The 22,971-nt window shown below is 40.6% G+C and overlaps 1 protein-coding gene and 1 long non-coding RNA gene across 2 annotated transcripts; one reads left to right on the top strand and one right to left on the bottom strand.

Moving 5' to 3' along the window:
• Positions 1-1,779: 1,779 nt before the first annotated feature.
• Positions 1,780-19,380, bottom strand: TSPAN8 (tetraspanin 8). The gene is made up of 8 exons (XM_039391339.1): positions 19,254-19,380; positions 13,612-13,674; positions 11,492-11,611; positions 10,790-10,864; positions 10,598-10,705; positions 8,227-8,376; positions 5,014-5,097; positions 1,780-2,050 (listed from the first exon to the last, which is right to left on the bottom strand). Exons 1-8 carry the CDS (start codon positions 19,311-19,313, stop codon positions 1,997-1,999), a joined length of 714 nt encoding a protein of 237 aa, XP_039247273.1. The 5' UTR covers positions 19,314-19,380; the 3' UTR covers positions 1,780-1,996.
• Positions 5,493-7,796, top strand: LOC120325333. The gene is made up of 3 exons (XR_005567271.1): positions 5,493-5,609; positions 5,773-6,044; positions 7,073-7,796. It is a non-coding gene; the product is annotated as an uncharacterized LOC120325333 (long non-coding RNA).
• Positions 19,381-22,971: the final 3,591 nt, after the last annotated feature.

Genomic DNA, 22,971 nt, shown 5'->3' with positions numbered 1-22,971 from the left:
TCGCCAGGCAGTCGAGGGAGGGGATTGTCCCGGTCTGCTCTGCACTGATGCAGCCTCACCTTGAACACTGTGTGCAGTTTTGGGCACTGCAATATAAGAAAGATATTAAGCTGTTAGAGAGCATTCAAAGGAGGGCAACAAAGATAGTGAAGGGCCTTGAGGGGAAGTCATATGAGGAGCAGCTGAGGTCACTTGGTCTGTTCAGCCTGGAGAAGAGGAGACTGAGGGGAGACTTCATTGCAGTCTACAACTTCCTTGTGAGGGGAAGAGAAAGGGCAGCCACTGATCTGTTCTCTGTGGTGACCAATGACAGGACCCAAGGGAATGGCCTGAAGTTGTGTCAGGGAAGGTTTGGGTTAGATATTAGAACAACATTCTTCACTCAGAAGGTGGTTGGGTCCTGGAACAGGCTCCCCAGGGAAGTGGTCAGAGCACCAAGCCTGGCAGAGTTCAAGAAGCATTGGTCTAATAATCTTGGGCACATGGTGTTACTCTTGGGAATGGGTGTGACTCTTGGGAATGAGTGCAGGGCTAAGGGTTGGACTCAATGATACTTGAGGGTCCTTTCCAACTCAGCATATTCTGTGATTCTGTGAAAGCTGTTCCTACAGAAGAAGATGGTGGTCTAGTGGGGCTGATGAAGTCACCCAACCCAACACACAGCAGGCAGGCCATCAGCATGCTGTGGAAAACCTCAGCAGGTCCCAGTGGGCATAATTAAATATCTCTGTATCTTAAAAAATCTTCTCCCTGATGCCATTTACTTTCTGTCAGGAAGCAACCTAGGCCAGCAATTCCTCTGGGGTCAGGACCACATGGGTTCCCCTGGAGAGGCAGGGCAGAGACTGGCAGCAGGGCCCGTCTCTCCATTCCAGTCAGAAATGGAGCAGGGGGTGCACCATGGAGGCCCCAGTCCCTGGCACCAGGCACTTCCTGGGGATGGGCTGAGGCCAAACTAGGACACAGGCCCAGGGGTGGGCCCAGCTCAGTGGGACCCATGGCTGGGCAAGAGAGCTGGAGACCAGCCCTGCCATGACATCGGTGGGGCAGGGATCAACCAGCCCAGGAGGTTGACATGGGGTCCTGGGCCGTGGGCGGTATTGGGGGAACCTCAGGGTGCTGGGCAGGGACAGTCAGGGCTATAGGCACCTCAGGGCCCCAACACCTGCACACACTGGCCAGTTCAAAGGCAGGCAGGCTTTATATGGCTGCTGCTATGTGCCATGTGTTAGTCCACTCACTGCTACGAAGCCCAGAGCTCACCTGAGCTCCTCCAGGTGAAGCCTCACCCACATGACTCCCGTGTACACCTTGTCTCCACATGAGCTTGAGTTTCACCATTGATGCTTATTTGCAAAACAGGTGCCACCAAATCCAGCTCATGCATGCAACCTAAACATCATTTGGGTTTGAGGGTGACCATCTCATCTCTAGACACTGATTTAAATACCCTTGAAAGGAAACACAGCTTTCCTATTTGGAGACAAGTTAGTCCCTGCACTTCTCACAAGTAACAAAACACTGACCATATCGAATGTCAAACGGACCCATGACTCTCTTAATGAAAACACCTTGCCCCACAAGCAAAGTTGCCTGGGGGCCTGAGTTCCCCAGAGCAGTCAGCCACTGCATAATGGTTTGCAGCTGCTTACAGTGATTGCTATGGGTGGTGTAACACCTGTGTGGGCACACTGCATGGTGAACTCGGCATCTCAAAGTGAATTAAATATTGTCTTCGGACAAAATAAACACCCCAGAAACATAAACAAAGATGTTTATTGCAAATAAAAAATCATATTAACATAATTAAGCCTTATGAAGTATAAAGAGGTCATTTTGAAAATTGTGAAGCATCCACATATGCAAGGGCTGCTGTTTTCATCAGAACAGCTGCCTGGATCATGCATATAATTATCTGAATGTGACAAGCCAAATATCCTTCTATCTAGAACTGTTTCTATTTGGCTGGTGATGTCATTCTGACACTTCCACAGTTTCATTTTCTCTGGATCTGGCAGTAGAGGCTCATAGAAAACACCAAACCAAGAATCTGGAAAACAAAGACATTTCTGGTATTACTTGGCTGTTCTGGAAATCCCAGGATACAACTGATACACAGCAGGAATATTTTGTTTGCAAATATCTTGGATTTACATGTAGGCTAAATCTGTTATGCAGAAGATGATCTTTTCCAATGTAACTCTTAAAGAACATGACTACAGAATAGAACCACTTTAATGAAGGCAGTATGTACCATAGGTAAGACTGCAGACATGGTGGAGAAGTTTCATTTGTTTAAAAAATAGATTGCCTCTGTGGTTGGGAAATCCTGTAGTTCTGGGTGTTTAAAATGCAGTCGGTAGCTGTAAAAGAGCAGCAATTACTAAGAAGTTCAAGAAATTCAGACAAAAATTCAGTATTTTCTTTTCTAATAAAGTTAGAGGAATTTTCACTGGGTATTCTAAGGGTCATTTCCTGTCGCTGTTAAAGTTGGGGACAGCCAATGCGACACAGAATCTTCTTCCAAAGCAGGGACAGGATTACAAGAAGGCTGTAATCACTTTATTGTAACAGGTTGCAAATATTTATACTTTTCACATATCACACATGTCAACCTGCTATTGGTACTTTCATGTATACACACACCAGGATTGGTTGCAAAATAGTAAACACAGCTTTTGTTGAGTCATCCTGACTTGCAGAAAGTACAGGAAGTCCATTTCTGTCTTCCATCTTCTTCCTATCTGAAAGTTGCCCACATTCTTTTGCATGCTGTGTTCTCCTCCTTTCAGGGATATACTGTAATCTGGTTTATGTCCACTGCTTTGTCGATAAATGCCAGGTTGTTGACAGACTTGATGTCAACCCCGACAATTTCCCTTTGAAATCTTTCTTCTTTTCCACTGTCACTCTCTTTTTTGTAAATATATGTGCAAAGTGTTATGGATACAGGTATACATATGTGTGTGCCTACTGTATACAGGTACACATTTATACACATACCCCACCATTTTGAGTTGCAAATGATCATGGAACCAACATTTTATATTCATCAGTAATAGATTTGGGATAGAAACACTGATTCCACTGAAGAAGGTGTTACTTAGAATAGAAAATTCAGCAGGGTCACCTCCTGTGGTGGGAATTACTGGGTGAAATTCCACAACCTGTGACAGACAGCTGGTGAGATCAGAAGATCAGAAAGTTTCCTTCCAGATTTAGAATTAACCAGTCTGTGAAGGTGTTCCACAAAAGTGGAAAGCATCCAATTGACATTTATGAAGACATGAACACCAGCATACTTAATTTACTTAAGGAAGAGGTAGAGAAGAGGATATGTAACACAGGGGTGCAGCTAAGACAAGGGGATGGACTCACAGCTGGAATAAACTGACAGGGCATGCTCGTATTTTCACTTGCGCCCAGGTGAAACTGGGCCCTTCTTTTCAGTATCATTTCCACTAATAGGGTGAGCTGAAACCAGTAACAGCCCACAAGTGGCATAATGGAGCAGGTAGAGAGGGGAAGGGCCCTTCTTTTTATCTGGGGTTTTCCAGAGAAGAGAGGTTGTTATGCATGTGGCCTTTGATTTGCAATTGCTTGAGAAGACATAATAAGTTAATATCTTTGGAAAGGCTAAATGTTTATCAAGTATAAATTGCCAGCTGACAATTTGTACCAGCTGAGGCTCATATTGTTTATTCAAGTTGTTTTCTAATCCTTTTATGATTGGGAGAGGCAGCCACCACAGAAAACGCCAACTGGAGAACAAGAAAGAATGATGGCCAATGAACTAAAGGCTACAACTCACATAACTGCAGTAACTAGAGCAAAGTGACTTATAACTTGCCTTAGGGATACAGGTGTAATTTTACACTTTTATTATATTTTTAAGGCCTTTTAACATTGGTGTATTTCACCTATTTTTCCCCCAAAGCCAGTATATGACTGAGAGATCTGACCTGCCACATATAGCTTTTTAGATGCCATGAAGTCTGTGCCAAGTAAGAAGTTGGTGGCCTGTCTGCTCCCAGTCCTGCAGCTACGTAACTCTTCCCTGCTTACTATTATTTTCCTGGAAGTGTATTTTTGAGTTGGGGCTCTTGCCCACTCTTCTACCACAAGGAGCAATCCTCTGCCAATAATGTTAAGAAGTTTTTACTTAGAATAACAGAATGAACACTGCACAGCAATCTTTGTCATTTGTGCTTTTCTCTCAAACATCCACTGATGGGGAGTGGGGGAGGAGGGAAACCAAGGAGGAAGAGTGAAAAGAGAAAAAATGACCAAAGAAAGCAACATGATGAAATCCCATTTCTTTGTTATTTTCTCCTAATCAAATCCAAATCAAGTAGCTGACTGGATAACCTCACCTATTTTCCTCCCCTCTTCAGAGAAAATTGTGCATGTTATTCTTCAGTGTATGATGAGGCAATTAAAATAAACACTTCACATACTCTGAATTTTTTTATACACATGCATGGAGTGTCACAAGTGTGCACTCAGACACATTCATGCACCATCTCGATGGCTAAAGTATGCCTCAGAATTATAATTTAGCTCTACAATTTCTCCATGATACAAATATGTAGTTTAGGGGCTAAGTTTTCTTACGAGATGAGTTTTTCCTCACACAAATAAGAGAAAGAGGAGGAAAAGTCTGCCTATTCTGCTTTATGTCTTCTGGCGCTATATATGCACATGCCCGTCTGTCCACCAGTCTCACTATCAAGGCACAGCCTGGCTGCAGGACTGTCAATTTTTTTGCAGAAATATTCCCATGTGATAAGCTTGCACAGGCAGCAGGGTGGTCTGATCTCACCTGAAGTTCACAGCACAGCAGCCATATACTGTTTATATGAAATAACAGTAAGATTATAGCAAAGATGAGAGCCGGTTTTCCCTTGACTATTAATTGAGCAAGCCAGGTGTTTTAATCCCAGTCCCAATGTATTTCTAAGTAGAACATATTGCTTGTCAGCTACTAAATACTTTAATGGTGTACTCTCATACCTCAATAGCAGCCAGTCCAAAGGCGATCCCCATAATTATGACCAGATGGTCTTTAAGGTATTTGATAATCACTTCTCCACAAGGCTGAAAATAAGACAAAATGATTAATTACAGATAAGCAATATTATCCTAATATTATCCCAATACTAGGAGTGCATCTGCTAAAATAACTCTCCCATGCTTTCTCTCTTTAACTCTGTGTTAAAGAAAGGTTATTTGAATTTACTTTGGCTTGTTGCTAATGAACACAAAATCACAGCTATGTGTACCTGTCATGGTTTGAGATGGTCCCCCCGGGAATTGGGGGCTCTGAGGTGATCGGGTGCCAGGGCAGTGTTCCCTGGAGAGCCAATCACCACTTGTCTTGTTCGCTTCTGCTAAAAATCATACATACACAGCCACCGGAAGCTGCCGGCAGGTTTTTTTCTGTTGGTGTCTGCTGCGTGTAGGTGTAGAAGGCCAGGGGGTGGCTAGGCTCCTTCTTCCCCCTCCGGGGGGGAGGGGAGCCCTGCGGCCCCCCCAACTCTACCTAGGCCAGAGTTAGAAACAACATTTAGAGTGAGTGTTTATGAGGGATGCGACTCACAGCACCTGAGGTAAGAGGAGAGAGGCAGGCCTTGCAGCCCTCTTCCCCCCCCTTTCTACAGTTAAGCTGTGGAGGGGGGCCTTTTCTTTTCCTCCACTGTAAAGTGGAGGAGAGGCTCAGCTTTTGAAGCAGAGCCAAGTGGACGGGCTGATAATGAAGCAACTTGGCGCTAGGGAGAAGAATCCCAGGCGAAATTGGAGACGGGCCAAAAGAGCTCGGGAGTTGCCCTGCCGAAGCTGACCGAGGGCAGCCAAAAACTGATTTGGAGGAATGAAGATTCCAAACGCCTTCTGTGATAAGCTACACTACAGCAACAGCGAACCGAGGTATGAGACTGAGAGAGAGAGAATGACACAGCAGAGACTGACATGGGACCGAGGAGAAAGGACTCAAAGCTACCTTCTTGGACTTCGTGAGGAGAAAGGACTTCAGCAACCAGCTGGAGGTTGGTGAGGGAGTGTTTCAGGTTCCTGAACACTCCCATGAGAGAGAGACTGCGTTACATATCAGCCTTGAAAGGCTTCTCCTGGACTAAAGTTAAAGGGAGGGGCTTAAAGGACTGATAGAAGTGTAATACTACATATATATATTTGCCTTTAGTTTGTACAGTATTTATTTGTGTAAGTAAATGTATATACTTCCCCTTCCCCCTATAGAAGCCTCTGGCCTGAAAGTTTCTCTCCAGTGTTGGGATAAGTTGTGGGAAGGGGTGGGGGGAAGCCTGGAAATTGGATTCTGGATTTCTGATGTGGCTCAAACTGCCACAGTACCTTATGCTCTGAGAAAGATATCTAGTCATTGCCTTCCCAAATACAAAGATAAATTTAGTAGCCAACCATAAAAAGGTAAAGTTTCAAACAAAGACATACAGCTGTAATGCCTAATGTTTGCATGATTTTCGGTTAACAAGGAAAGAAGTGTTTGTTCTTACTTTCACTTCATAATCATTCACTGCTAGGGAAGAGCCAATGCAGCCATGCCAGATCTGAAAGAGAACTTCAGTTTCCCACCAATCTGATCTTTGGATTTGAAACTTGAAGGCTTATTATTAGAGTTTGGCTCAACTAAAAATATTTGGTTATAAAAACTGGCTTAAAAATTAATGTTGTCAAATGTTTGGTGGTCTTGGGCTGAGGGTGGAAGGAAGAGAGTGATCATAACTTAAGTTCTATGCAGAACTACTCTCCTTTTGAATATATGCATACATTTGTTGTTACAATAACTCCATTTTCTCCAGGCATTGACAATACTTCTGCACACTGTAGCAAAACCCAAGTACAGCTTAAATTCATCAAAATTACATTACTGCTACAACACTACAACTGCCTTCCCCTTGAATATAGTTACCTTCTTTCACTTTATTTCCTCCCTCACAATAGAAGGAGAATACTAATGTCTTTTAGTTCATCTGAAAAGCACTCTCATTTAAGCTGACTCAGAACTGCACTGATCTTCAAATCTTTTTTTTCCCAGATCACAAGAGTTGGATGTCTCTACTAGCATCTCACACAACTATAAAATCTTTGAGTTCACGTGAGCAACATCTTGCACCTGCTGAATTTCATGGATGGCTTCTCGTGTGTCCTTTGAGGGTTTGCCCAAGGCCAAAATGTGGCCAAAACAGCCTCTCTGTATATATCTTGTTTCTAGATTGGGTTCTGGCATCCTCTACTTAACCAGACTGTTCCTTTGCTTTAAAAGAGTGTTTCCTTCTGTGGGACTACACAGGGAGGAAATTACTGTTTGGGCAGAACTTGACTAGAGAGCTGTGCATTTACAGAAGTGTACAACCAGAATGGACATCAGCTAATATCTGCTTTATGGTAGGTGCACACTGGCAAACTTTGCACCACTAGCATCCTAAAAATTAAATTATTCTGTGGACTTTTTTTTCTTTTTTTTTTTTTTTTTACATATGCATAGAGCCCGAATTTCCTTGTAAGGAGACAGGTAAACCTTGAAATTAACTAGTTGAGATCTTTACTGTCCACCTACCAATTTTTTAGTATTCTTTCTTGTTGCCTGTCATCAGATATTTATGTCTTATTAATTGTTACAAAGTTTTCAAAAGGCTATAGTTGTAGGAAATCACATTTTAAGTATGTTGTCATGAAGCCTATAACATGTAAGGTTTCTTCCCAGCAGATCCTGCTAAATGAATGTGGGGGGTTTTATTAAAGGATTATAGAACTCCAAAGGTCTTGCATTTAATGTGCTCATTTTTCAATATCCCTTAGCAAGTTGAAAGTCTCTGAGTCAACATATCTACTACCAGAATGAGCCTAGGTGGGAACATAACCTTCTGAGGTAGGAATGAGAGCCAAAAGGTAGCTGACATGCTACTCTGACCCAGAGGTACATCCTGGCCTCACAGCCACAATATTTTTTCACCAATAGTAACCATTGCAGACTGCTGAGGCATCCCAGGAAGAGGGAGGAGGAGAGTATTTCATGTATTCACGGTAATTTTTTGACAAATGGCACAGAGGCATCTGGGTAAAGAAAAGAAAACAAAACTTTGCTTTTTTGGAAAGATACAGAACTGCTGACTATGCCAGTCACCAAAGACAACCTTGGGTTAAAACTTGGTTTTGTGGAAAGAAGATGGAACATTACATTTTTCTTACCGTTTTATAGACGTATCTGCCTTGAAAGTTGAAGCAGAGGTCTTGCACTGACTTCTCTACTTCACACTGACAGATTTGATAGCTACCAGAAGGATTTTTAAAATTGTTTCCCCAGTCTTCAGGTCCATTCAGCAATCCACAGCATTGATACTGCCGGAAAGGAGGAAATGGGGAGATGAGGAAAAAAGTAGTGATATTCAGTTTGAGGAGAGTAGGTGAGTGAGCTGAGAGGAACAATGAAGGACAAATTTTCTTTTATCTTTTACCATGTGGAAATTGGCCCAAATTAGTATGTCGCAAACACCCTGTACATTTAGTGTGACTCTTGGGGATGGTCCTCTGCAAGGCTAAGGGTTGGGCTCGATGATCCTTGTGGGTCCCTTCTAACTCTGCGTGTTCTGTGATTCTGTGATTTCCATACCAGTCAAAAAAAAAGAAAAGAAATAGGGGAAAAAGACCTGGTTTTCATGATAAAGTGCTCAAAAAACATTAACATACTATAAAGCCAGTAATTGTCAATGCTAGAATGGAATTGGAACATAGAACAACACTGGGTATACTATTTTTTGAGAATCAAGTCTTCTTTTTGTAGTTTATACTTGCAGAACGTAAGTAACAGCTCCAGTAACATCCACATTTCACATCTTGAAAAACCAGGCTGGAAACATAAAATTCAGACACATAAAACTCTAAAATCTAGAAAAACAATAGTGATCTTTGAACGATCATTATCCCTTTAAATTAGAAATGATCTGAGGAGACCAGGGCTCCATTTGGGGTTTGTGAAACCTAAACCAGGTGCAGTTTCATGTTCCACTTTATTCAAGTCACTAAAGCTCGGGGGTGCAGACCTGGGTTTGAGGTCCCCCCTTTTTTAAAAAGCAGCTGGAAATGTTCACATAATTTTGTATAAAAGCAAAGGCTGCGGGACACAATAAACCAGTCCTGGTCTATTTAAAAATTAATACAGTCATTATGGTATTTTTTATTTTGCTCACCCTTCAATCATCTCTCCAAGGAGTTCCCTATTATATCAGAAGAAATAAGCTGTGTCAGAAGCAGAGGACAGGACTGTGGGTGGAATGAGGAAGAAGAAGTGGAAGTAACATAAGACACCTAAATATTGTTTCTTTCTTCTTTTTCTTTCGTGCAGCAGTATTTAAAAACATAGGAATTAACTGTAAGTCTATTCATCAAAGTCATCACCCATTAGGAACTAAAAAAATAAATCAAACAGCAAACATTCTGTCAATGTACAGTGTGAAGGAGCAAGATTCAGGATGGGAGAGGTTCCAGGCGTGGAGAAAGACATACAGCAATTGACAGGACTTTATTATATGGACTTTACTGTTATTATGTGGTTTCATTGTATTCACATTACACAGTGCACAGCCTGGACATGCCCGGGCTCGCCACGAGTTTGCCTGCTCCCTGCTTCCCCGCTCCCTTCTCTGATAGGCTGAAGAAGCTGCAGAGAGGAGACAGCTACTATTTGCCCCTTCCACGTTCCTCCCCCTTTTGCCTGTGCCCCTATCCCGATTTGTTCCCCCGTTTGTCTGTCTCATGCTCCACCCCATGTTCTGGCCCTTTCCCCGCCTGAACTGATAAAAAATCTGGTGCACGGCTCAATAAAGCATTCTACTTGCACCCTACCTTGTCTCCCGAAACCATCTGTGCTGTGTCACGGCCCCATCCCGCCTCGGACCGTGGCAGTACAGATCCTTGTACTAGTGGAAGGGGAAAGGGTTTACGCTGTCGGTGATATTAGTGAGATTCAAGGGTATTCTCTGTGTGATGCCTAGGAACAAGCTAGCACTAACTGTCCATCTGCTGGAGTCTTGAAGCTGGGGGAAGCCAGGAAAAGTATAAGTACAATAAAAACAAATCTCTCATCGTATTTTCTTCCCCCTTCTCAGACAGTAAGGTGTGTCATTTAATGACAATAGGATATTCCAAAATTAACTACACTCCTGAAGTTTTCCTCATCCCTGGAGTAGTCTTTCCTCAAGAGTACTGGATAGTTCTTATTTGACATGGTGAAAGATCAATATTCCTTCAGAAGGGAAAGCTATAATGAAGGAGCAGGCAGCCTTCTCATGAAAGAGTTTAGCTAACTGTCAGTCTCACTTGCATGTTGTGTGTCCTTACTTCATTGCTCTTATAAACACTATTGTACAAAGAAATCATTACAGAAAGACCATGTCATATCAAGAGAACAGAAGCATCTTCTGTAGTGTTTTAACTTGCCTTTAAGTCAGACCTTTCCCCATTTCCAGGAAATGCAATTCAAATCTACAGCAGAGTAGTCATAAAATGAAGCAGAGATGGAACGGACAGCAACAACCCCTGCCCTTTATTGCTTTTTAATTACCTTTCTCTCAATTTTTTGGAACTTCTCCTGAAACACTTTAGAATCTTGTGAGGAGCTTTGCAGTGCATCCACACTAGCCATTAGAGTCAGGTTAACGGATGCCTCAACCTGCAGGTTAAAATATATTATTATTTTTGGGGTACAAATAAAACTCTGTGAAGACATCAATGAAAATATAGAATAATTCTGTACCTGAGATCTGTACACTGCTCCTAAAATACCTCCTGTGACCTGAAGAAGCAGGATAAGAAGCAGTCCAATAAAAAACTAGGAAAAAAAAACAAAAAGGGGAGGAAACTATAGTACTTTCAACCAAGATGACATAATTTCTTCTAAATTACCGTTAATCTTTCATGTGCTTGAAAAACCATGTAGGTAGAATGCAATTCCAGTCAGAGCTGCTCCAGTTATTTCTTCTTTGGTGATAAGAAAATGAGGTGCTTGAGACAGAGTGTGCGCAGCTGGTGATCATAACAAGGTGCACACCAGAGCGGTGCCAAGATGGGCAATGTGTATGTGAAAGTTGTTGGGCAGGAGGACACAGAGGACATTCTAGGTGGACCAGCAAAGGGAGCAACTGGGAATTTTTGAAATTAAATGGGATAGGTAGTGGGGGAGGATTAATGGAGGGAACTTTGGTGATAGCTGGATGGAAAAAAAGCTCAAGTCTCTCTGGACCCTCTCATCTTGTTGATGAGTCTACCCATCATTTTTACCACACTAGAATTCAGAAGAGGCTCAAGCTCAAGGTAAGCAATGATAACACATGATCATAGAAGTGCTTTTGGTTAAACTAAAAGGCTCCCATCCTCATTTGATAACTACTTGCAAGGACTTTATCCATCAAATGTAGCTGTGGCCTGTTAAAGGTAGACAAATGTTTTTCTTTCCTACCAAAAGCAGCATGCACCGGCTCTCCTTTACAGCACCACAGCACCCCAGAAACCCAAGGATCATAATGATGGAGCCCACGGCAATCAGCAGATCAACCGCTGCGAATGCGCTGCTGTTTATCTCCAGCTCCTGAAATGAGAGGAAAAAAGTCTTTCAACTACAAGAAGGTCCTCCTAAAAATATCTATATCCCCCAAAACAAGATAATCACTTCATAACTGATAAGTGAACAGTCTGGCAACCACAGAGAAATTCATAAATAAACAAAGGTCTAATGCTACCTTCTTAAATGTTTTAGTGGGGAGCTCAGTAGAACCTGGCTTTTCACAATCTTTGTTTCTACACAAGATGAAAGTCAACTTACCGAGTAAATAAAAATGTCTTGTCTTTAAAGTGGTTTTCGGTTGGCTTTCAGTTGATGAATCTTTGCTTTTTAGTGGAAGTAGCAAACTTGATTATCTCAAAACCTCTGTTTGTCATTAGAAGGCCAGGAACATAGTCTGTGGCTGTTCCTGAGAGAACACTTCTCAGAGCAGTGCTGGATATATTACAGAAATAGATGTATTTTCCAAAGGAGCTTTCTTTTTCCTTTTTTTTTCCTCAGGCATGATCTCTAATATTACCCTCAGAGATGAGGACTCTATTTTGATGTGTGGGATGTTCACTAAACAATTCATATACCTCAATATTATAAAATATCAAATTATTCAGTTCCCACAGGACTGGCTAAGGTCAAAGGCCAAAATAGAGGAAAACATTCAAAGAATGTTTTCCAGTGTGACTGGTGCCAAGATTAGCAAAAATGTCTGGAAATTGTCACATTTGTCTTCTGATAATTGCAAAGGTATATCGACAAGTATAATTTGAAGAATGTGTTGTTCTTTCCCCTTCCAAGTTATTTATTCTTAGAAAGCTCTATTCATCTACAGCCAAATACTTATGCTCTGCTCAATTATTACTCAGGAGAAATATACATTGGTTTTGAATGGGAACTTTGCCTGCCTGGAAGCAAAATAGTGAGAAAATTCTTTCAATTTTGGTCCCTACTTTTAATTCACAGATTTTTGGGGAATACTAAGTGGCACTTCAGGAAAGTAGTTTGTCACACATTTAAGTATGTTTTTCTGAATAGGAGATCTCTCAAAAAATAAGAAATTATAATAGTGGTTGTGGTTTTCCAAGCTCCATTGTACCATCTGAGCCATCATTCTAGAGACTGTCAACTAGCAAGTATGGCAATTTTAGCTTCTAGCAAAATACTGATTGAGGAGTGAAAGTTGTTATTCTTCCTCCTCCACAGGACAGAATGGCAGAGCTCTCCACCATGACTTAATTTACCCAGTGACACAATGTCATCATGAACCAAGTGGATTGTCTGTCCCTGGAGGTTTTTAAGATGAGACTGGATTGTGGCGCTTAGTGCCATGGTCTAGTAACTGCAGTGGTGTTGGATCAAGGGTTGGATTGATGATCTCAGAGGTCCTTTCCAACCTGGCTGATTCTATGATTCTATGATTCTATGAATTCTAAGTAAAGATTTTTGGGTAACTAAAATTCTTTCTATATAAATATGAGGGAGGAAGGATACGGTGTTTTTAAGGAGCTGTTGAAAATAGAGAAAAATCCTTGCTCTCTTTCAAAGTTGCAGTTACTAAGGAAATAAGAATTGTGTTATTGAGAGGCAAAAATATCCCCTACAAATATATGAAGAAACCCTAGGAATATATATGACTATACTATTCTAATAGGGAAAAACATTGAAAATCTGTGAGCTGCATGGCTCCTCATTATTCTAACACTGAAATCAATAACATCATTAGTTTCCATTAAGGGAGAGAGACACATGTTTTCAAGCAGAAATCTGTGTGCATCTGCATGAAACTACATTAATAATACTAGCAGACACTTCTTGTAGTCACATATCTCTGCTTGCATCAATCACTTTATCTGACTGCCTGCACCATGTTGTTTAATCTTAACATCATAAAATACATTAATCTTTACCCACACAAACCGCCTCAACAAAAACATAGAAAATTTTTGGAAATGAAGGTGGTAAATTGAAATCTATGTAGTAGCTTCCACATTTTACATGGTGCTGGTATGACTGCATGCATTTACCTGCTGAACATCTTTGCTAACACGTATCCATATGGAGACTCCCAGAATAATGGAACCACACAACTGCAGGAGAAAACAAAGACAAGTTAGAAAAGTCAACAATTTTTAGTAACGTTCAATATCCAAATTGCACCAGATGCTGTCCAAACTTCTGAAATCATTTGTTTGGCAAAGTGAAAGAAACATGAATTGCTGGAGCATAGAATATTGATTCATAGGCAGGAAAATTTGGATCTTAAGGTATGCACCAAATCCCTGACGTTTCTACCTCAGAGGACTACACATTTCCTTGATGATTTATACACGTGGTTGGGAAGCACACAGAAATTCTGTCAGATCCGAGAGGAATATAAATTGCTATTGTATGTATATAACATGTCTGTAAACAACATTTCTTGTATAATGCAAATGTGAGATTTGACAAGGGATGTTTGCATAAATGTTATTTCTAGATTTATTCAGGACACATATCTAGAGACATATTCTCTATGGTAAAACTACCAGGAAAAGTTCTAAATAAAGTTTTTCTGCTGTTTCCAATGCAGCAGTATCTGGCCATCTCCAGTCCTTAGAATAGTCCCCGTAAAATGCCAGTAGTAATTATTTCCATTATATTTTTACAGAAAACAACCATACCTGGTCATGTACATGTGAATGTTAGACCAGAGTGACTTGCTTAAAGATGTTGAAGTCAGGGAAGATGAATCCCAGGTCCAGATACATTACCCCATCACTAATTGAGCTCCTGTTTCATTATTTGTTGAGGTACTACTCCACTGTACAACAGTCACCCTATTCCTAACCTTGTTCATCACGATTCTAACACAAAATTTCTCTTTATTAGATGTTGGAGACAGGTTTTTAAGAGGCTAATGAGGAGTAAGAATTGTGCCTACTGAGACGATTGGTAGGAAAGAGAGATCACTGAGGATCAGAGATTAGTAATATTTAGAATTATCTTCCTGTATGCCATTAATACTGAAGTCATAAATTGCCCTGAAATGTTGTTATGAGTTTTCCATGAAGGCTGGGACTATTCTTAACCTTTTAGAATTAAAATAATTATTTTTATGTCTTTTAGATCATTTTTCTTTAAAAATATTTTCCCCTCAAAAGTTTTCATATAATATTCAGCATCAAAGACTATAATGACTTTAGCAGATTATTTAATATGGAACAGAGCCAGCACTTAGACATGAGTACCACATATTTTCCTACTCTAAGTAAAGCTCCTGTAAGTACCTTTTAAACACGAAAAGGAAAGCTGTACAATCAATGACAGCTATAAAACATTATCAAATTTAACTAGAGCTCCCAATGAAACCTTGTGAATCCCACTGAATCTGCCTAGAAACTGATTGTATCATATAACTCTACTTTTGGGTCTTGTTCAGCAGCACTGTGTGGCTATCCGTCAGACAACATGGGCTCGCTAATGTGAAAATTTCCACTGATGCATCTTTTGCTACAAATCCAAACAGAATTTGGCACACCGCCTTTCTTGTTATGTAGGACCTCCCATAAAAATACAGCACAGTAGTAGAAGTAAATATAGCTAAATGTACAGGAACTTACCAGTCAGATGGGAATACTACGGTATCTATTTCCTCCACGCAAAAGAAGAAACATCACTTATAAATCAAAATTTTAGTAAGCAGTGTATATATTTTAATTTTATAAATAGAGATGGTTTAGTCTGATAAAAAATGTTCCATTTCATTAAAATCTTAACGTTTTGTTTCTGTTTATTTTCATAATATACAAAGTGTATAAGAATACGCGGAGAAAAGTTTTGGAATTACAAATAAAAATGGTCTGTTCCCAAAGAGTCCAAGTTGAACATTTCAAGTTTGCTGGAACACTCTATCTTAATTTTTAAGTCTTCTTAAAATAAAGTTTAACTAAAGAAACTTTCATATCAAGAAATTTCACTTTTAACGAAACCAGTATTTTCTGACGGAATAAAATTAGTGTCTTTGCAAAGGTCCTCACCCATTTTCCCAAAACTAGATGGCTATTGTAGTTTTGCCTCAACTCTTGATAAGGAATCAGTGATCTTATCTCAGTCTTATGAACTGAACAGGAACAAGACTGCTGTCTATCAAATTTGATTGATCCTTCTCTTCTCAAGCCCTTCAGTCTTGGCCTGACAAAGAAATACAGCCTAGTTAAATTAATATCCCCTCAGATGAGCCTGCTGTGATTCTGGATCACCAGTATATCAAGACTCTGCACTTCTCATACACAAAAATACCAAACCTATAGGGAATTCCCTCCATTGGCACACACTTTTCAGGCAGTTCAAGGGTATCAGGAGAAGCTTTCTACAAGGTTGCTTCTGTTCAGGAAAACATTTGACTGGAACACTTCCTTGAGATACCTAAAATTAACAGTACTAGGAAGGTTTTACAGAGAATGCAGTCTATGGCTCAATATACCTGCTAAGCTTCTTTGCTACTTCCAGGAATCGAGATGTTCAGATGTAAGGTTAGGGAAAGGGGCCACTTTGTTTGTAGGTGGAACTGCAAGTCCAGTACAAACAACTGATCAAAGTTACTCTGTTAAAAATCATGTTGCCTCAAATTGGCATTACATATCAATATTTAGTGAAAAAACCAAGGTAATTCTACAATTTTTTGTGATGTGGCATAGCAGAAGCTGACACAATAGAGGCAGCAGGTGAGACTGGATATCCTGCAAACTCTGAAGAAGCGAAATAGGAAGCATCTGACATATGTGTGAGGTTTAATGCACAAAAGTGACAAGGATTAATTTAAGGACTATTAGAAACTCCATATAGGCACTCACCTCCAAAGTACAGATCTTAAAAAACCCATGGTCAGCTATTTTTCACCAAACTGGGAAGATGCAAAACTCTATTGATATGCTAGAGCCCAGCATGAGCTCATGGGGCTGTAGGTTCCCAGGGGACACATGTCATGTAGTGAAGCCATAGTCACTTTGCAGAGCTATTTTAGACTATTCCAGGACTTACACACTTAGTGTGATGCTGTAAGAGCTGCTTAGAAAAAGGCATCAGAAGGCTAGGAAGCCCATTCCTGAGCCTTCTAAGAGGGGACACTCCCAGAGAGATTGCAAAGGGTGTAAACTGAAAGGACACCAGGTAAATATGCAACTGTCATTTTTATCTAGTTAAGGTTGAAGTAACCTTCATTTCCCACTGTCTGTAATTTTCCACTTGTCAACTGCTTTGTGCAGTAGAGAGAGCAGCTGTGACACCAGTGGATGCAGAGTAATCACTGTTCCCTCTACCTTGCTACAGCAATTTAATGATTTCCAGGAATTAGAGACAGAAATGTGAACCATTGTACTCCTTAAGCCCATTTTCCTGTTTGCACCACATCCGTTCTTTCCAATCTTGATAGTGCTAAACACCATCCTTTAAAAAATCTAAATATGGCTGCATGCCTGTCCTCCTCTCTTCCATTCTTCCCTATCGTGATAGTGCTAAACACCTTCCCTTAAAATAATTAACTACAGCTGCATTCCTACCCTTGTCTGTTCCATCCAGGCAGTCACATGCACAGCAAATGCTCTCAGCATATTCTTCCTCAGAATACAGTATGGATTTTCCAACTTTGGCATAAAGATAGGAAGTTTGTTTCACACATGCTACTTTTAAGACTCCCCAGGATCACGCCCCCTTCTTTTTTTCCCTAGGAAACCAATGCTGGAGGCATGGGGCATTATTCAAATGTTCATTTCAGAAGTAGTTTGGAACTTTCCTAATGCTAGTCTGAGACATTTGCCCCTGTTTTAGCTTACAGTAAATACAGGTGAATGTGAACAGGTATGCTGAGTTTGGGTGGGGTAAAGTTAATTTTCTTCACAGTGGCTAGTATTGGGCTGTGTTTTGGATTTGTGCTGAACACAGGGTTGATAACACGGAGATGTGAGACACGGTCAGGACAGGTGACCCCACTTGACCAAAGGGATATTCCGTAACATATGGCATCATGCTGAGCATATAAAATGGGGGGAAGAAGGAGAAAGGGGGGATGCTTGGAGTGATGGTGTTTGTCTTCCCAAGTAACTGTCACATGTGATGGAGCCCTGCTCTCCTGGAGGTGGCTGAACACCTGCTTGCCCATGGGAAGCAGTGAATTAATTCCTTATTTTTTTCTTTGCTTGCGTGCACAGCTTTTGCTTTCCCTACTAAACTGTCTTAATTCACGAGTTTTCTATCTTTTACTCTTCTGATTCTCTCCCCATTCCCATTGGTCAGAGAGTAAGTGAGTGGCTATGTGGTACTTGGTTGCTGGCTAGGGTCAAACCACAACAACAGGAAAAACTTCTGAGGGGCAGGAATTCCAATTTAGAAATGTACGGATTTTTGTAAGTACTGTTGCAGAAAAACTTCAACACAAATGTCAGATATCTTCAATCTGCCTTTATAGAGGTGGAGGGAGAAAATGGGGGAGACAGTCCAAACCATTGCTGCCCTGTCAGGAATTTCTTTGTAAGGTCCACAAACTATAAAAGAATTTTGTTAATTCTTCTAATTTTGGCTAGCCACAAATTTTCCAGGGCTACTCTTTGTGGTCCCTTTTGAATGGTATCACCTTTCAACTTGTATAAAATCTCTTGAGGCGAAGCCCATAATGTTGCTAGTAGTTCCACTTCTGATTTCATAGAATCATAGAATCAGCTGGGTTGGAAGGGACCTCCGAGATCATCAAGTCCAACCCTTGATCCACTACCACTGTGGTTACTAGACCATGGCACTAAGTGCCACATCCAGTCTTTTTTTAAAAATCTCCAGGGACGGAGAATCCACCGCTTCCCTGGGCAGCCCATTCCAATGTCTGACCACCCTCTCTGCAAAGAAATTCTTTCTAATATCTAACCTAAACCTCCCCTGGCACAACTTGAGACCATGGTTTCAGTGAACCTCTGGTGAACCTGACAAATCTCTGTCAGGAAATCTGAGTGAGGTTGAACCATGAGAGAAATGTTCTTTAATTCGAACCTTTCCAGAGCTTCCAGGACTTGAAATTCTTGCAAACCAGCTGAGATGTCATAAATACACAAATATGGTTCAAATAACACTAGAAATTTGCCTGCTGCCCTGTGCTGTATCAGCCTTGATACAGCTATTTGGTAATACTGCCAGCTCATACCATCTTACAAACATTTACTGTCCACCACCAGAAACGAATTATGTACTGAATGTAAAGCAAAGAACCAAAAAGAAAGATATGAAAACCATTTATCAATTAGGAGGCTAAAAAAATCAAGTGAATTTTCCACATCTTCTGTTGCAACTACATTTTCAAGATCATACCATTTGGATGCAAGAAGCAGACAATAAAAGAAAGAGAACTGTAAGTGGAAAGTCTGTTATCTTCTGAGAAGAGTAATGTCTGTTGACATGAGGGGCACAATATGAACAGGGAGACAGACTTGTGGCTTGTCTACTTTTGAATATGTAAGGAAAGGTATTTAGAAGGAAAAAGACAAAGGGAAAGGCAAAACTTAAACATATTCTCCCCTCTCTGATTTAGAATCATACTCTGGTTCCACTTATGTTCTATTTTCTTTACAATTCCTTTAACTACAGCATTCAAATAATGGTGAACACATTTCATACATCGCTAATAACAGTTTAAACATCAACTTACCCAAAATAAAAAGTTGAAGATGAACATGGAATACTTCATGCAACTGCTTACACCCGCCATTTTCAACAAGCTGAGACAAAAACGAGCACTGCAGAAGGTTTCCTAAGAGTTTGACCTTGATATAAAAGTTGGGTTTGTGTCTTCAGAAAACCTCTCAAACCATGTCAAATACACCATGCTCTGCTACTGAAAGCAAAAATTATGACCAAGTTATCGGCGATTAAATAGTTCCTTTGCCATGGGTAAATATTAACCAGAGCATTGGGGAAGCACTACCAGGTGTTATCACTGAGTCTCCAGACCCTTATTGTGTCATGGTGATTTGTACTTCTCCATAATCCCACTACTTGTCCTACACCTCAAAAGTAAATAATGCAGCAAAAGTCAGTTTAAGGAGAAAGAGAAGTGAGCATAAAAGCATTTTACAGACCTGCTTTTAAGAGGTGGAAATTATTGTATTTCTTAATGCTTTACATTGCAGGGTTTACTCTTTCACTGCCTGGGGATCATTGCCAGCATTTGTTCAGTCATGTTCACAACTGCCACTTCAAATGTTCAACCGGCATAAAGGGATGGGTCTGCTTTATACTGGCAGAGGAGGGGTAAGGAATCTGCCAGCATTTTCTCCCTCTGAGTATCTACTTCAGATCCTTTTCCTCTTCCTTACCAAGTCAGGATCCCAGGAACCTGAGCGCTGTGGTGCACAAAGCATCCTGCTGTGTAGGTTTTCAGAAGTGTTGTGAACCCAAGTGCAGCTATCCCAGTTCTGGCATCAGATGCAGGATATCTCTCAGCAACAGGAGCTAGATTCATTCCAGAAGTCAAGGCAATAAGCTTATTTCATTAGTTTTGATTTATGTCTTGTCTATTTTCTTCTGTGTCCCTCCAACTAGGAATCTTGAGGGAAAAATAAAGGTATCATTGCTCTGTTTTTTCTATCAGCCTATTTTCTGAAGAAGCCCCATACAGCAATCCTTGTAGGAATGAGGGTCAGACACAGGTCTCTCTGCGTTTGTCATAAAAAAGAAGCTTTATTTTGGAGGTGAACATGATGTAAGAGATTAAGGACACACTGATCAGAACTAATTTATGAAGCCCTCTTAGCTCAAACCCATTTTTCAATCTTCAGTGTCAGTCCCCATTCCTCAAATCTGCTGTCTGTATTTGAAAAAAATAGAAAGTGTTAGTGTATAACACACCTGTAGATGGTGACAAAAATATGTAACTTAGAATGTGGCTTGTGTAGGATCCACAAAAAACCCACCTACTCTACATTTAAAACAACTTCCTCTAGCTGCTCTCTAAAATAGCTTTTTAATGAAGGTGTGATGTAATCTCTCCCTTCCTTTTCACTAATTATATTTAAACAGACACAACCATTCCCATTTTCAGGAGTGGCTTTATATCTGCCTTTGACTTTCTGAGCTCCTTTCTGGAATAATACTTCATTATAACTCTAGATATCGGCTGTCTGAATGGCTTATTTTGCAATATTCACCCTAAATCTGAGAATGTTCCTAAATATAATTGCGCTCATGAAATAAAGATTTTATAAGGATTGGAAGAAAAATCTGTGTGGTATGGTTTAGATCTAACACACTCAATAAATAAGTAAGTTGAGAAATGTGGCTGTCTTTATGGAGGGATGCCACAACCACAGATGAATCATGAGAAAAGTTTAAAGGGCCATATAAAATTGTACGAAAAGGACCATAAAGGGTAGTAAGGGAATCACAGATGACATAGGATTTGAAAAGATAAGTCTGCAATCAGACCATCCAAACTAAGTTTATTATAAGTGGAGTTTGGAAGCAGCATTATGTACAAAAGCTACACAGCTATAAATCTTTGCACTGAGTAGATATTCATTAAGGAAAGTCTGAGCTGTAGCACTGCTGTCTATTAGATGCTTAGCCCAGGCATTCAGTCAGAGATGTCTGAGGGAAACTGTGCAAAGGCAATAATAATATAGGAAGCAAGATGAGCATTCACACTGGCTCTTCAAAAAAGGCCAGTGGGCAAGGACCTTTCACGTGCGAATACCCAGAACTTCTGAGATTTTTCTTTCTTTTTTTTTTAGTATGTCTGTTGAACATAACCACAAGCAAGTTCTGGTAAGATCCCAGATTTCAAGATGCTAAATCAGCTGATGAATAGAAACTCAGTATCTATCTGAATTTGCTACAGTTCCTGCATGTTTCATGTCTATATTTAATGGTATCCAAAGCAAAAATATGTCATCTAAAATTAAAAGCAAACAAGCAGTTTCCACTAAGTGACAGATTTTCAGCATAATCTTCTGTATGGGTTGCCTATTTCTTATTTCCTGGTTACACAGTGCTTCTTTATATGTCTTGCAGAAGGGAAAAGCCACAATTATGGCACAGATTATGTTAGCAGTTGTACCTACAAGTACGAAGGTCATGCAGATAATTGCAGAGGCTTATGAATGACACTAATGGCATGAGAAATTTTGCTGGTATTTGTCTGCATGTGAAATTGCTCCCATTACCCCTCCACTAACTGTTTAGATGATCGGCTTATACCCTACTCTCAACTGCTCAAAAGCTTTTCCCAGTAAAGAAGTTGCAACAGCCCATTCACTTACTGCTCCTCCTTACAGATTAGAAAAGCAGGGTTATCAGTGCACAGCCTGGGTGCAGCACAGGGTGGGACCCTCTGACGCAACACACACAGCTTCCCAACACAACAGGGGAGCTATGACAACATGCTGACTTTGCCCACTGTCTCACACAAGAAACCGGAAAGGGAGAGGCATATTTTGGCAGAAAAAAAAATCAGTGTGTCTGCAATGAACCTGGAGTAAAGCATCTCCCCTTTGACACATACCAAGCAGCTACAGTTGGTTTTACAATGCTTTTTTTCTTCCTTCGCTGCCAAGCCTTTCTCACTTTGAGTCTTTTTCTTCTCATTTTACAGCCTTCATTTCCTCTTGTGAGGTGCCTCTACAAGATCAGACTATGACCAAAGTCCCATATCAGATGATTCACTGTACAACCAGTCATACATTGAGGTCCTGACTTGAAAAACTGGTTTGTCCTGGGTAGTGGTGAGGTCTTTGAACCTTGCCTTTGAGTGGGATGTGGAAAGTAAATAATAAAAGGCTTTTTGCCATCAGAATTTGTGCTCAGTGCGGTGACAAATGCACAACAGAGAAAACAGGTAAGAACTATATTCAGAGAGGAGCTTGAAGCCTCAAAGAGATCACTACATCTTGGGATCTGCTGAATCAGCAGTCAGTGTATATAAGTATTTACAAGGATTTTAGGCTGTCACAGCATCTGTCTTTCAGCCCAAGGAGTAATTCGCCTCTTGCAATCTCACTTGTTGCTCTGAGGTCTCTACTCAATACAAGTTTCTGCATTTCCTAGTTAAAATCCTGTTTAAACAGTAATGCAAAGCATAAGAGCTTTTTCATGCTTTGACAATAAGTTACTCACCCATAATGACAGGTGAAGCAAATGTTGTGTGTCATCAGCCTTGACAGCATTTTTCATGATTTTGGGTAGCTGACTTATGATCAACAATAAGCACACTTTCTGGAAACCTCGATGCCTCACATGGTTTAGATAGGTATAGTTGAGTCCAAGACTGATACTGCAACTGACCACATGAAAAGCTTTGAGAGTGTTTTCAACCAATGTTAGGCATGTGTATGGCTGGCTGAGTCAGCTATCTAGGGTGCCTTCACAGCTTC

Source organism: Pipra filicauda, unplaced genomic scaffold (genome assembly GCF_003945595.2).
Source record: "Pipra filicauda isolate LSUMZ 115617 unplaced genomic scaffold, ASM394559v2 scaffold93_size3172892_pilon, whole genome shotgun sequence".
Lineage (NCBI taxonomy): Eukaryota > Metazoa > Chordata > Aves > Passeriformes > Pipridae > Pipra > Pipra filicauda.
This window is presented reverse-complemented; position numbering and strand designations above follow the sequence as displayed.

Bases quoted from the DNA above. Each gene is read 5' to 3' on its own strand.
- TSPAN8 (XM_039391339.1), bottom strand. From the start codon at position 19,313: ATGGCGGGTGTAAGCAGTTGCATGAAGTATTCCATGTTCATCTTCAAC. The intron at 10,865-11,491 runs GTAGGAAAGAAA...TTTTTTTCCTAG, and splicing joins GCCGGTGCATGCTGCTTTTG to TTTTTTATTGGACTGCTTCT. The intron at 5,098-8,226 runs GTAAGAAAAATG...TCTTATTTTCAG, and splicing joins GCAGATACGTCTATAAAACG to CCTTGTGGAGAAGTGATTAT.